General features: G+C 45.5%; 1 protein-coding gene across 1 annotated transcript in view; it reads left to right on the top strand.

Moving 5' to 3' along the window:
• Positions 1-14,940, top strand: part of TMEM212 (transmembrane protein 212) — a 42,695-nt gene that overhangs the window by 7,149 nt on the left and 20,606 nt on the right. Inside the window, exon 2 of the mRNA XM_080408967.1 lies at positions 1-14,940. This exon is cut by the window's right edge and continues 20,606 nt beyond it. Within this exon, the coding sequence (XP_080265093.1) occupies positions 1-443 (443 nt within the window). The 3' untranslated portion in view covers positions 444-14,940.

The raw sequence follows: 14,940 nt of genomic DNA on the forward strand, positions 1-14,940 counted from the left end.
ACATCCTGCTCCCCTTTCCCTACAGTGACTTCCCAAACCTCTGCAGAGACCCATCGCATCACGAATGGTACCACCTCAGCCTGCAAATACAGGACCTGTGCTTGAGTTCAGCCATATTCCATGCATCTTCAGGTTTTGTGATGACCTTTGTGAGACTGCTCCAGTTCGGACGTTTAAAAGTGGGCATTGGTTGTGGCAGGGAAGGTGGATTGCCACCTATAATGCTGTTAACATTACAGGTGGCAATAATAATAAAGGTAATTAGCCAGGAGGGCAGCACAGCTGTGCCAGGACAGGCAGATCCTGAATGCACTCACATCAAGATTAGCAGCGCCCATGAAACCATGTGCAACATTCCATTAAATCACTTTATGAATGAGCAATTTGGCCCTTCATACCCATTACATCGCAGTACCGTTTCAACCAAAGGGACACACTTTTAACATACATAGCCTGGGCATCCAAATTTAAAGCCTAGGTGAAATTTTAGAGAAATTATATGATTTGCTTTTGACATTACAAAAAGCATTTTGACATTACAAAAAGATTTGCCTTTCTGCTCTTCTTTACAACTGTGAAGACTGCGCTGCCATTAATGCACAGAGCTGCTGAAACCTGCACAGACATAGATCTGTTACCCAAACAGCAAAAAAGGTGTGAAAAATAACCAGCATCCAGCACATACCTTCTCTGCTCCAAGTAGAGCCCCAGGCAGCAGCCCCTCGCCAGTGTGGGAGGATGAGCAGTGAGGGCAGGAGGAGGAACAGGCCTTCGGGTGACCCAGAGCGGAGCCAGAGCACAAGCACCATGCTCCGGACCAGCTCCCGTGTGAGGCACAGCATCAGTGTCCAGCCTGACACACCTCTGCCCACACACCTTGGAGGACCTGTGGCTGGCTCAGATATCCACCGATTTTGCTGTGCTGAGGAAAATCTCACCTACTGTGCATCTGATCCCTCGGGTTTTTCAGGGTTTTTTTTCTTCCTTTTAACCTTTGTTTGGAGCCAACCTTGAATCCCCAAAAATAACAGTGTTCCCATGACAACAGCCCAGCAGTGGACTCCTCCAGGGTATCTGAAGCATCAAAACACGGCAAGTGCTTCTTCCTCGGATCAGCATCACACCCCAAGGTACCACGGCCCCATCCCCTCCGCTCTCCTTCCTCTCATGCTGAAGTAGACTGCAAACTACTGTGGGCAGTGCTCCGTCTGCTTTGGCATTACTGGCATTTACTGAACGATAAGTCACACACACAAGTGATGCACGAGCAGGTATCAGACCACGGTACCAATTTATGGTGGGGGAAGAAAGGCCAGGAGGGTCTGCAGTCTAAAGGACTGGACAGCTGTTGGGTTTTGTAGCCCCCTAAACTTTATTAGTAAGATTTCTAGTTTTCATGCCCTCCCTGGTATTTTACAGAGGATATGAAATGATCCTTTGTTATTCACAGCTGCCGCTTTGCTTCCAATAGATAGCACTTCTGCTCCCAATACATAGCACTGCTCCTGCTGCCCTTCAGCAAAGCCCTGCAAGCGCTGATCCCCCGGGTCCCAGCCCAGCAAAGCAGGCAACGGGCCCCACCGAGACCAAAAGCATCCCCAGCTGCCTCCTCTCCTGGAGCAGGGCAGGATCCCAGCCCTTTGCAGCATCAGGCCCTGCTTGCCCAAGCATTTTCTCCTGCGGGCAGCACAGCCTGTACCTTGCCCACAGCCCGGCTCTAGCCAAGTGCCCGATTGATCCACCGCTCTCGAGGCTGTTCCAAACCCCCATCCCTCCCCTGCAGCACTTCTGTCTGCCCTCAGACCAAGATTTACGAGGGCTACCCATGGATGCAGTTGCAAGAAAAGTCCAAGAGCCTTTGCTGCAATGCCACCAGCAGCACAAAACCAGCCACATACTCTTTGCATACCTGATCCTCGCCGAAGGGACGCGAGCAGGACACCCGAACAGAGACTGAGAGCTCTGAAGCAGGACCTGAGGAGGCAGCACGGATGTGTGCCAGCCTGACAATGGGGTTTCATTTAACAGGCACAGATTTAAGTGTGGAAATCAAATATGAAACAGTCGTAGCCAGCATTGTCTGCATTCTTGGAGTGGCACTAAACTAGCAGAAAGAAAAGAGCTGAGACACTGGCCCAGACATGCTCCAGCTGTCCGCGACTACCTCTTCCCTCCTCCACTGAATGTGACTATTCAGCTGTTTTCATTTCATTATCGGACATTATTTTTGCAACTTGGGAAAAGAATAGAAAAAAAGGGGGGGTGTGTGTGTGCGTGAAAAAAAGTCCTTAAAATACTTTTGGGTTTATTATTGAGAACTAGACCATTTCTTTCCTTCTTATCAGAGGTAAGGTACAGACTTACTTCAAAAAGTGCACGGTATTATTAGTTAAGCATTTGTTTCTCGAACTCCTTTATTTCAGAGGCAGCAGCATTTGTGTTGCTGTGGTTATTCACTTAAGTCATACTCATTTAGTACTGAGCAACATGCAATTAAATAGCCATATAAAACACCCACAGGGTGAGCAACAGCTGCCTACAGGTAACCTTAAATTTCGTGTACTCACTTGCCAAATTTTCAGCTCTAGCCATATAAATCCTCGTTTGCATGTGGGAGCAGGGCAGGCCCTGTCCTCCATCACCGTGGGCAGGTAAGCAGGAGGCACTCCTTTGCCAGGCACAGCGCAAATCACGCTTTTAATGAGCTGGTTAAAAGCCCAGTGCTGCAGATTGCTATTAATGGGAGTGCTTCTTGACCCACCACAGGGTCAGCCCTGCCCCAGCTTCCCTTCCCTCCTCTGCCTTCCTCTCAAGAGCATAGCTTATCCATTTTTAATGTTAAAAAGAGTTCACATCCAAGATCTGATAGTAATTATTTTCCCTGTCTTTATGCCAATTTTGCTTGACAGGGAAATGCCAGCATGCACCGCCCATCCCCCCCAGCTGGGGACACTCTGCCCTACAAAAAAAGTCATAAACTTGCCAAAAGAAGGGCCAAGATTATATAGTTTTATATATATAAAAAGTTACATATATACACAAATATATATATATACACACTCTCCCACTGAGCATAGTGGGAATTCTCAGTTTGTGCTGGACTTCTCTGGAAAAATCTTCCCTCCCTTTTGATGTTGATACACTTCGGCACAGCAGCGGATTTTCCATGGTGCTTCAAGGGAAAAAGCAGGATTCAGAGTGTTTCTTACCATTTTATCTTCCTCTTCGGGACAAAGGCATAGACGCCAACCCAGGAGCTCTCTTCATATCAGCTTTTGCACACTCCTGCAGTATTCCTGGCAGGAGGTCAGATTTGCTTCAGTCTTAGTTGTTGCCTCTCCAAACATTGCTTTGTAACATCCAAAGCAGGTCTGTAATTCTGAATTTGAATATTTCAAGCTCCAACTAAGATTTTTGAAGTGCACGTGCAACGACTGCTCACTCCATGCAGATAGCTGCTTCCTAATGAACGGTGTTGCTCTAAGGATTTGCATGGAGAAGTTTTAACCTTATTGTTACCTTATTCCAGCCAGCTCAGCAAGGGGAGAACCCTTCCTACCTCCTACCCCAACATGGTCATTCCCTGGGCTGGCTGAACCCGACCATGGCACTCACCAGGAGTACTGGAGACATCAAGCACAGGAATCCACTCCCCAAGGCACGGAGCTGACCCTGCCAGGCAACCTGGGGGTCTGAGTAAGTTTTAAAGCAGATTGGAAGATGGGAAAATTTTTTTAATGTTTCTTGAAATCATGTTCTTTTCATTTTATGGCATTCAGATTGGATCACTTCCTTTTTCATCCTGACTTTTTTACCTTTTAGTAGTTCCACTTTTTTTTGTTTAATGAAAATTAATTCTCATAATAGAGCTTAATTTCCATTCATTAAGGATAAAAAATTTATTTCAAACAATGAGCTTCTCCAAACCCAGAAACCCTGGGTTTGCTCAACACCAAGCCTGTGCACAACTCCATTTACCTTAATATGAGTGCTTATCTCTAAGCGTGTGCTTAAGTGGGTTGTTGGCAAAAGCTAGAGTGCTTATCCCTTTCCAGATGACCCTATTTAATACTTACCAGTATTAATCTGCTCAATAACTATAAACACCAGAAAAGACACCTATTGCATTAGCTCTACAGACAGCTTTTCCAAATATCTCCATTACCCAGAAGGGTCAGACTGTTCCATGCTCCAGGGCTGACCCCAAAGCCACAGGAATCAGTGGAAGGGTGTTGACCAGTTACACCGGTTGGGGATGGGATCCCCTGTGAGCAGAAACACCTTTCTGCTTTTGGCACTGTGACTAGTAGGGATAACAAAGGCTCTGTGCTGACATTAAGAAAATTTGTTTTATATATTGACATCCTGTTAACCTCCAGCACACTTAAGGGAAGCGGTTAATTTAATGGTTACGTCAAAGACAGGCAGAATATGTATTGCTGAGCAACGAAGGCAATCACCAAGCCTAATCTCAGCTTTAACACCTGCACAGGACCACACTGACTGCAGGGACCTCTGTACAGAGCATACATTTAAAGAATCTGCCCTTGACTAGCAGAAAATTCTCAAATCAAAGCGGTGGTAGCTGATACAGACTGTAGATACGGGCTTCAGTATCTGCCTCCACCATGTCCTCCAGCAGCAAAGCCTCTCCAGATCCTACACGTCCTTCCCATTGAATCTGATGCAAAATGGATTGATTAACTCTCTCCCACCACTCAGACATAAGAGGCTGCACACAGGGTCTTGTCTTACCCTACGGCAAAGGATCTCAGTGGCCCTCAAGAACCAGAAAAGTTTATTTTGCTATTAAACCTAAGCAGTGCCTTCGTTTCATTGCAATTAAATTTGACTATAGGTGGCATCCGTTTCACTGGGTATCAAACTTATATCGTGCATATATACAAAGGTAAAAGTGGAAGGTAATAAGGCACTTAGCTAAAATGAGATGCTTGACCTAACAATACAGAAAGATACCAAGGCCCCGACTCAACAAAATACTTTAGCACATACCCAGCAGCAGACATGCTAGACGATGCTGTTGAACTCCGCTTGATGCAAGTGCTGTAAGTGGCATTACGATAATCAGGATTCGTTACAGGTTGGATAGGATCTGAAATACAACTGTGCTGTAAAACGTTTTTTTTTAGTTTGTGAATGCCAGTACATCACTTGAAGGGATGAAGCTATAGTCTTTCCATTGCCTGTTCAGACACTGGGTCATATTTATACCCTAGAAAACACCTTAATTTACAAAAGCAAAGTAGAGAGATATTTGAGTGGTTGCATCACTTTAAGAAAACCTTTATCTTTGTGTGTCCGGCTGGCACTGGCACTTACACTCAAGCCGAGTCCCAGCTCACCAACCCACATTCGATGCTTCTACAGATTCAAGCACTGACCTTCTGGGCATGAGATTGTGGACTTGTGCCCCCGAGTCCTGCCACTCACAGCACTGCTCCAAACACCGTTCCTGATTGTGGGTCACTCTCAACTTTGACTCATTTTCTGCTGAACAGCTCACCACCTCTGTTCATCCATCTCTCCATCTGTCTCCTGCACAATCATCACCGTCCTTTCCCCAAGTCTGCCCCCAACCCCCCCAGCTCAGCTCGTAGCTCAGGGTCAGCATCATCCCTCGATCCTTTATCCTGCTGCTTACATTTTTCATCCACTAGCTCCTAACAAGAAATGGAAAAGAAAGCTCCTTGCAGCTTCAGCCAACCTAAGGTCTTTTTGCCCAGAGAGACAATAACTATGGTTCAAGCCAAGATACTATCTCTTCCAGACGAGGGAAGTCTGGCAACCCCGATAGCTAATGACCTACGTAAGCCTGTGTTACAATTTCACTTTCCACAATTCAACTACAGTTTCTAAACTGTGTGGAAATGCTATATGGTATTTATGGAAACATTAATGTTACTTAGATTTTGGAAACAGTAATGCTGTTTTCAGTGGTTTGGTTAACCACAGTCTTGAACTATGATATTCACTTGATAAAGCTTAGAGATGCTTAGAGACATTTCTACCAAAATAGAAAGTCTGAGGCATTGCAGAAAATTAAAATCACTCCTGAGCACAGGTTCCTCCTCTCATCTGGCTGCAGTCCATGCAGGTGTCCATCTGCACACAGAGCAGACAGCAGAATTAAAGTCTAAACCTGCAATCATCAGTCAGGCAAAATTACAGTGGTGATGGTCTGCTTGGCTGAACAGAATGCTTTATGGCAGGTAATCAGCACACTCCTGCCCGATAACCTTTTTAATCTCTTGGGTTTCTAGTCAGCAGTTCTGCTTGTGTGGGCAGCAAGAATAAAAAAGCTATTTTCTCCGGAAGCGTTATAATTTCTATTTCAGTTCAGCACACTTCCTTATTGAACTGTCATTGCCCACAAATGAGTTTTCCAAGTAATTAATAGTTCAGGGGCTCTAATGAAGATGCCATGTAAGATTCTGCTACAGCAGCTCCAGGTGGCATTACCAGTCTGCCACCCTTCTCCAGCTCTTCAAAACTACAATGACTCCTCCACAAGACAAGTGAGGATCTAAATAGTGCTACAGCACCGAGGCACAGGTTATTTTGCTTGTTTAAAAAAAATAAATTACTTTAGCACCAGATGTGTCCATTCTAGACCATAAAATCCTGTTTATCAAGTCAGGAGGAAATCTTTAGCAGCAGCACCCCAGCTCTCCACAGGCTGTCCTCGTGTCTCTGCATGGGCTTTGCTTTAGAGGTTTTTTCGTGGGCATCTTGCCACCATCGTCACCCATGCAGCTTCACTGCTGATAGCAACCAGAAAAGCAAAAAGGAAGTGCTGTCAAGTCTTGCTCTGACCAGAGCAAAGGAGATTGAGCAGCCTACTAAACTATCCCAGCTACTGCACGGCTGTAAGTGATGGAGCAGGAAGAGGGATAACACTGTGAAGGTTTGTAAAGGGAAGGGCTGGATCCAGCTGCCATGACACATGTTCAATGCAGAAGACAGTGACCTGAAACCACTTGCACCTCACAGATGGAAGGGTTTAAATCTGATAATACATCATGTAAATAAGCAAAGCAAAATAATCCTTATCCAGGAAAAGCACAGAGGAAGCTGTGGTTACCAAATATGCAGCGCTTACAGATTTTACTGAAGGCTTGGAAACGTGGGCTCAACAAACCAGCAGTTAAGGAACATATTTTCAAGCATGTGAAGTGCAATAGTGTTTCTTTGAGCTCAGGGAGGTTATACGAGTTCACATTCCCAGCCCTGGCTAAGGGCATGCCTGGTTCCGTGGGGGGGACATGCAGGCGTCCCACCGCCCCACCGCGCTGCCCTCCTGGCTGCAGCGCTGGCTTCGGAGCACAGCCCAGCATTCCCAGCCAAGTGCAAGCTTGTATGTTTGACTCACCTCAGAAAACATGGGACATTAATCCTACTGTGCAGGTACTAATAACAGAGAAGAAAACATCATTGAAGTCCCCATCAACCTTTTCCTCCTCGGGACATCTGATTTATTATTGGCAAAGTGCTTCCTGCTCTGCGCTCACATCCCACTTGACTGCAAATGCCCGTCAGAAGCAAGAAGTAGTTCATCTCCTCATCTTTTACCTTCAGGGCACTTTAGGTTAAAGTCAAACCACATGAAAGGAGACAGCGTTTGCCTGATTTTGCAGCTCTACAAAAATGGCCTTTTTGTCATATTGGATGGATTTTTTGTAACTGGCTCTGATAATTAATTGGAAACTAATTCAAGAACAAATAAGTGAGCATACCACAAACTGTGTGTGGAAGAAAGGCTACTAAAGAAATTAAAATAAATTTTGCTAGCAAAGATCAAAGAAAAGGCATTAGTTAATAGCCATGTTTTCTTAAAACAAGAAGCCCTTCCTGTGAAAGCAACAGCTGATGAAACTGATTCTCGTAAAGTCCCTTTGAACCAAGGTACATAGACACCCTCAGAAAGAAAATAATTTGAAAACACTGTCATTATTATGCATGTCTCCTGAAAACTTTGTTATAGTAACTTCTCTATCATGTGAGTAACCTCAAAGGACAAAAGCATGCACCTACTCCTAAGTGAATAATCTAACTGCAAAGCTGGGTGGGATAACGTTTTATTTTTCCTGCAAGTTGCCAGCTGAGATTTCTCTCAATCCTACTGAAATCTTCTACTTCGACTTTGGTTGAGTTAATGATTGGGCCACTTATGGAAGCTCAGACCCAGCAGAAAACTATGATACCAACACAGCTGATAGCTGAGTGCCCAGCTGTCAGGTGCCCGCCTGCATGGGGGATTTCCATCCACACCAGTATTGCTGAGTTACTGGAGTCCCCATGCACGGCAGAAGTCATGTACTTCATGGAAGGCCCAAAGCCCCAGGTGGTTGAACTAGGCAACAGGCAGAAGCAAGAACAAAGAAGGTAGGTACAGGATGGAGAAGTTTGAAATCCCAGCACTTTCCAGGGCTTTAAGACCTGGACTGAGACTTTAAGGTGGCATGACTGAAAATGGCGCCCAGCACCCACCCTGGTTGGGTGCTTACAGCTGCTCTTGGCAGGGACTAAGTAGATCTCACTCTTCTCTTAACTCCTAATTGCCAGGGGAGGGACTGATGATGCCACAGGCTAGAGGCTACAGCTGAGAAACACAGGTATTATGCCCTCAGTTTCTTGGAGGGGGAGGGTGTCAGCAGCAGCTGAATTCTGTTCATAGAGTAGGGAGGAAAGGTTATGTTGGGACATTGGTACCTCTGTCCCTGTAGGAAGCCTCCCCTCAGCCACGACTATCTTCAGCACAAGAACGGTGCAAGGTGAGAAGCTTCCACCTTGGACGGTGGCACTGCTTTCATCACAAGGTGCCTGGTGGCAAGCAGGAACAAGAAATGGAAGTAAAAATAGCTCTTATGTGGGAGGACTACCTCAAGGCCCATCTCAGAGGGCTGAAGCAGATCCTCAGGATTGTTTGAAAGGGAAAAGGACGCAGAAGCTCTTCCACAATAATATCGTCAGCTACTGCCTCACTGCTGATCTCCCCTCCCAGCCTGGGGTTTTGCCCTGTGGAACTAACCCAATATATCTGTATATCTGCTTTCCTACACACAGCTCAGTGACTAGCTAGGCTGAACAGCCCTCGGTGATCCCACTTCTACCCACAGCTGGGATGCGCTAACCCCTGAAGAGATCCACCTCCCAGCTGGCTGGGGGCTCAGGGGAACAAATCTCACGAAGCTCTAGGAAAGTTCCTCAGACTGGAACGTCTGTCCTGGTTGAACTTACAGTTAACTTCAGCAGATGTGTCCTAGCTACCTTTTATAACCGGACTATAATTACACAGAATAGTTTCTTCAGTGCAAAGCCAGTTTAATGATTTCTGCCACAGCCCACAGCCGTCTGGGCTGGTGGCACTGGTACGGAAACACCTCAGTCTAAGAAAATCCTCAGGGAAAAGAGCCTCAAAACAAGGGTGGAAGGTAGAATAGTTTAACTTGGATTACCTCACCGACTGGTAGAATTCCCAAAACCATTGCATGATGGAATGGGAAAATATCAAATATAGCTGAAGCATGCATAGAGATGGGCAGGTCTTAAGCAACTGAATAAACAGGTACCATGCAGCAACTTCCCGACAAGTCTGCTGGTTTTGAGACTAAATACAGTCTCCTGGTCCAAATCAGAAACCACACCTCTAGTGTCTTAGCTTTTCCCCTCTGTTCCCACCCCAGCGCTGGTGTCTAAGGGTGAGGTCTCATAAGGTACCTGAGTCACATTAACAGCTCACCGTCACCAAAAGAGGCAGTGCCAGGCCCAACCAAATTTTCCTACCAATTTCCTTGCACCTTGCCTGTCTGACCCTTTGGCAAGATGATTCAACTCCCTAAACCATCCAAAGTATTCGGTCCTGTGCTTCCAGAGGGCTCCTGCCCTGCCCACGCTCCGAGCTGCAGGGCAAAGGTATGCGACACGCGTACAGACGGTGGACTGGCTCCAAAACAAACGCAGCTTGGCTAGCACAAGAAATATAAAAAGCTAGACAAATAATACATACCTCAAGCACATTTTCCTACCTTTGTGGGATTAAATCCCCTCCCTGCATGTCTAGCCATTTGGTCTGGAGCTTGTTCCTCTCTATGTAGGTAGGAGATCCCTACAGAAAAATTAATACTTTGTTGTAAGAGCATTCCTGCCTCTTCCTCTCTTACCTACCCGCTTCCTTTGAACAGATCATCCCCCATATCCCCCTCTTTCCTAAAAATACTTGAGAGAAAACCCCTTTTCATTTTAAAAATCAGCCTCCCAACCCTTTTGCCAGTGAAGAGCATCAGGAGATGCCTGGCACCCACAAGTAAGCCTCCAACACTGCCTCTGGGTACCCCATCCAGCCAAATCACCAAGGTTTAGTGATGCTTTTTGTTACCCCAGGCTAGGTGAAGAATGATTCTCTTCTCTTTATGTTCCTAGGGAGGGCAGAAAGAGAAAACCAAGCCACAGAACTCAGTTAGAGCTTGACACAGCTGCAGACACCCCTGTCACTGAGCAATGCCAAGTGAGACTTCCTGCATTATCACAGGAGGCTCATACCAGAACACCTACCCCAAGTTAGGTTTTATTCTATGGAGCATGCCATCATCATCCTTCTTCCCAAGTGGAGGTTTGGTTTTGCTGGGAATGTGCTAAGTCTCACACGTATTGCTGTTATTGTGTGGCTTTCCCTTCCTCTCACAGCTACTAAGCTCATTGAAGTAATAAATATTATAAACTGATTGCAGTCAAGTATAGCAGAGAGTATTCAAAAAGCCTCAGATAAACCTTCAGTGTCAGATATGTACCCACCGAGGGCCATGGAGAAAGACAGGCTTGGAAAAAGTGAGTAGAAAAGATGAATATATTGGATTTTATTAGTCTACACATACCAAGAAGGCACCAAAATACTGATTTCATGGTGCTATCTAAAAATAGACATGCAGAAATAGCTCTGCGCTGAAGGATTCCCACAGACAGTTAGTCAAATACCTTATAAAAATACCAGCATAAAATACAAGCAGAATGGCTGCGTTAATACACTGAGCTCACATCATAAGGAGCAGTGCTACGAGGTTAGTGGTAAAGTGATTCTCTTAAGATTGGAAAGACTTCCTTCAGTTCAGATTTAAAGAAGCCTGAAGGACTCTTAGGGAGGCCCATACTAACAGCTCACTAAAAATGTCACTGCTAATTCTTTGCTGCACTCTATGCTTCAATGGACAGCATTGATGGAAGATCAAAGATGACATTTATCTAAGTCACTTTCATAGTCTAGTCATGGTTTTAGAGGACAACGTTCAGATTTCAAGTCGTGTCTGCTAAATACAGAGGGGTTTGGAACTGGATTTTGGGGTAATATTCATAATGCATCTGGGGACAACTAAACGATGAATTTTAACTTCAAAGTCCATTCCCATTCTTCCTTTCCAAGTCAGAGCTATGGAGATTACAGCTAGACTAGGACTGCAGAGGAAATTCAGAAGAGAAGGTGCTTTCTTCATTTGCCCTCTAGAAACATCAAAGAGCAGAGGTGACTTGGTGCTCCGTGGTGTCTAGCCATCAAATGTTCCCCAGGTGATTCAGCACAATGACAAATAGGTGACAGGGCAGCTGGCACAGTGCTGGGTACACCGAGAGTATCGCTTCAGTAGCTGAGCCAACAGTACAGCTCACCAAAGCAGAAGGAAAGGTCTCACCTGGTGTGCCCTCCTCATGGGTCCACAAAACCACAGCAGGCTGTGCCCCATGTCTCAAACCAAGGTGACGGTGCTGCAGGCTCCCGGCTCAGTTCCAAGATGTTTGCTTTTGTACTTTCTCTAAACATGCTGAAAATTAAGAAGTTAGTGGAATTAGCAGTGCTGAAAGAAATTCAGGATCCCAGCTGAATAATCTGAGCTACATAAATTCCTGTGACAATTAAAACCAGAATCTCAGCACAGAGCAAGCACCAGGAACTTCTAGTAATGTGTTGACTTTGTCTTTATTCTTCATTCCCAATTTGCACAGATAAGGGAGCTGAATGCCTGAGAGATATTGTGTCCTCCAGAGTCTTGGAAGTTGTACTGGTGTTCACAAAACCAGAGATACATCCCATCTCATAGTAATCAATATTACGACTGTGGAATATACACAAAGCTGCAGAGATACACAGTTATTCAGAACTCCTAGAGGGCTGTTGTATGCCACCCCGGTGGGTTTGCTGAAGCCCCCAGCAGCCACACCACAGCACTGTTTTCTGTAGAGCTCCCAGGCTGAACACTCTTATTTGGCTATTATATGAACACTGACTGCAAACGTACGGCAACCCGTCATACTGCCACAGGTCCTTTGCTACACACACCTCTGATTAAATGGGACCCCTACTCCCAGCTAGGGCAGGAAGGCTCTGGCTGTCACGCAGGGGAGCTAACGGTCTGGCTGCCTGGACGGTGGAACACGCAGGGCTCATCTGCGCTGCATGATGAAGTCCCACAGAGGCGCTTGCTTGCACAGTAGTCTCTGGACACAGTTAAAATGTGAGCTATGTTTTGCTGGGGATTACCATGTTGTTACTGGTTCCCCCGATAGCATCGGCAACAAAGTGTACATATGGCCAAGGGGAATGCTTAAAGAATCCAGATGCACTCCTCAGCTTTAATGTGTTTTCCTTTCCCCAAAATATTACTACACGTTTTCTACAGTGACAGCCGTGACTCAGGTGCCTCAACAGAGAAAAGGAAGATCAGTTTATTTGGTGTGTGCTTATACTTTTCAGCTGAATATCTAAAAACATGAACACTTGACTCTCAATATGTCTTTTAATGGAATGTATATGAGTATATGGCACGGTACATAGCAGCCTTTTGCCATCAAGAAGGTGACTTTTCTTAATAGTTATGCTACTAAGGAATATTAAATGAAACCTTATACATCTTTCCCTGTTAAAGGCTTTTACAGAAGGCCACAGTAACATTTCCTGCAATATGTGACTCTGGACTGGTTCAGATAATCTCTTGCCCAGTACATCCCTCCATCAAGTACCAGCAATGAGCTTCCACACAGACAAGGGGTGGCTTAGGAAAAATAAACATACCAGGAGGCATTTATATGAAAAGCACTTAAATAATCTAATCTCTGTAGCTAATTTAAGAACTCCTAGGGAAAGAGAAGGTGGAGATAAGGAATCTTAATGAGGTCAGGCCAAAAATCAACACATGATCAGCAATCAACAGCTTGCTGCCTGCTGCCTGTTCATTACATGTGATGAGTTTGACAGTTTCTCAAGAGGGGAGACCATTACAAAAATAGTAAAAACATTCCACTAAAAAACCCACTGAGCCAGTATTAAAGTCTCAGTAAACAGTAAAAGCCTGGTAAAGCATTGTTGGTCATTGCTAAAGTATTGCTAAGCAACCCTTTATCCTTCTCAGGACTGGATTAGCTTCATCACGGCAATAACTAACAGCCCTTCACCCTTGCTTGCAACGCTTAGTTTGAAGTGCTATGCAATTTTCTTTGGAATTCAAGTGAGAGTTGCCACTCCAATTCCCAGCCCCTGCAGAGGCACGAGGGGGGGGAGCAGCATGTCTGCAGGGAAACCTGTCTGCAGCTCCCAGCAGTTTCAGAAGCCAGGCTGCAGGACACGACAACTCATTCATCTTAAAGACAAGCAATATTTATTCACCCTCAGACTTTAATTCTTCACTGATTGTCATCAGCAGCTGATATCCCTCTTCAGTACCGACTGAAAGAAGCGCGGCTTTGCTCGTGCCTGAAGCTAGGCTAGCTGCTGCCAGCATTGCTACTAAAGCTCCATTTAACTGTAGTAAAAGACTGAAACCAGGAAACTCCTGGCCTTAGACCTCACTGGACTATAGCTCCGAGGTAACAGCTTACTGCTGGGCATTGCTGCTGTCTTCCGTCTTGATTCTGTACGCCATTTACATTTGTATCATCTCAGCAGGACGCCCAAAGCGCTCCTTCCCTGGATGCTGGCGATGAATCACCTAGCAGAGTGAATCCAGCCAGGGCATTAGCTCCTCTAGTCTAACCTGTAAGTGATCTCCAAAGGAAGACAAGAGTAATAATGGACTTGACCTGCCTCAACCTGATCAGAAACCCAGTGTGATGAGGGGTCAGTTACAGGCCAGCACCAATAAACTCATACTTCAGAAAAAGCCAAGGAGCCCAAGAAGAAACAAGTTAGATGAGTCTCGCAGACCTCCCTTAGTGCTGCCGCCCCTGCAGTCACAGGTGTTGGGGAAGCAGTATCCAGCAACACGTCCACCTTCCCAGAGAGCAGCCAGAGAGCGTGGGCAGCTCCCAGACACCGTCCCAGCCTTTGTCTCCATCTCAGTTTCACTCCCAGGTTAGATAGATATGATAAGAGTAGCACATCTATGCCGGGCTTTAGCAAAGGTACAGCTATGTCTTCTTCAGCCTGACAGAAGTGGTTTGTCACCAGCCTGGCCCTCAGTGCAGTTTAAATGTGCAGCTAGCATTTACACATATAGCTGCCTGCTGCAGCTGGTAAGATAATTTCCTCTGAACTACAGTTACTTGCTCACTCCAAAAGTTAAAGTCCATGCTACAAGAGAGGCACTTACTAACAGTAATTTTTATAACAAAAAAAATCAATTAGATAGTAAAAAACATTGCTTTTTAGTTAAAGCAAGGGAACAGTAACAGAAACATACTCAGATATTGTACCTGCATCAGAACAGCCCTATCAGAGCAGGAAAGAGATACAATATCTATTACTTTTGGTTCAGGAAGAGCTCCAAAGATCAATGCCCTTTCTCAGAGTCCGAGGCAGCCAGCACCAGCTCACATGCTCTTACTCACATGGGTGAGTAGATGCTTGTACAGGAGCAGTAGGGCTACAACCTATATAACAGCCTGGAGAAACTCATCATGGATTTAAGCAATTCATCTCCCAGCTTCTTAAAAAACATTCAT

This window comes from Falco punctatus (assembly GCF_963210335.1).
Source record: "Falco punctatus genome assembly, chromosome: 13".
Lineage (NCBI taxonomy): Eukaryota > Metazoa > Chordata > Aves > Falconiformes > Falconidae > Falco > Falco punctatus.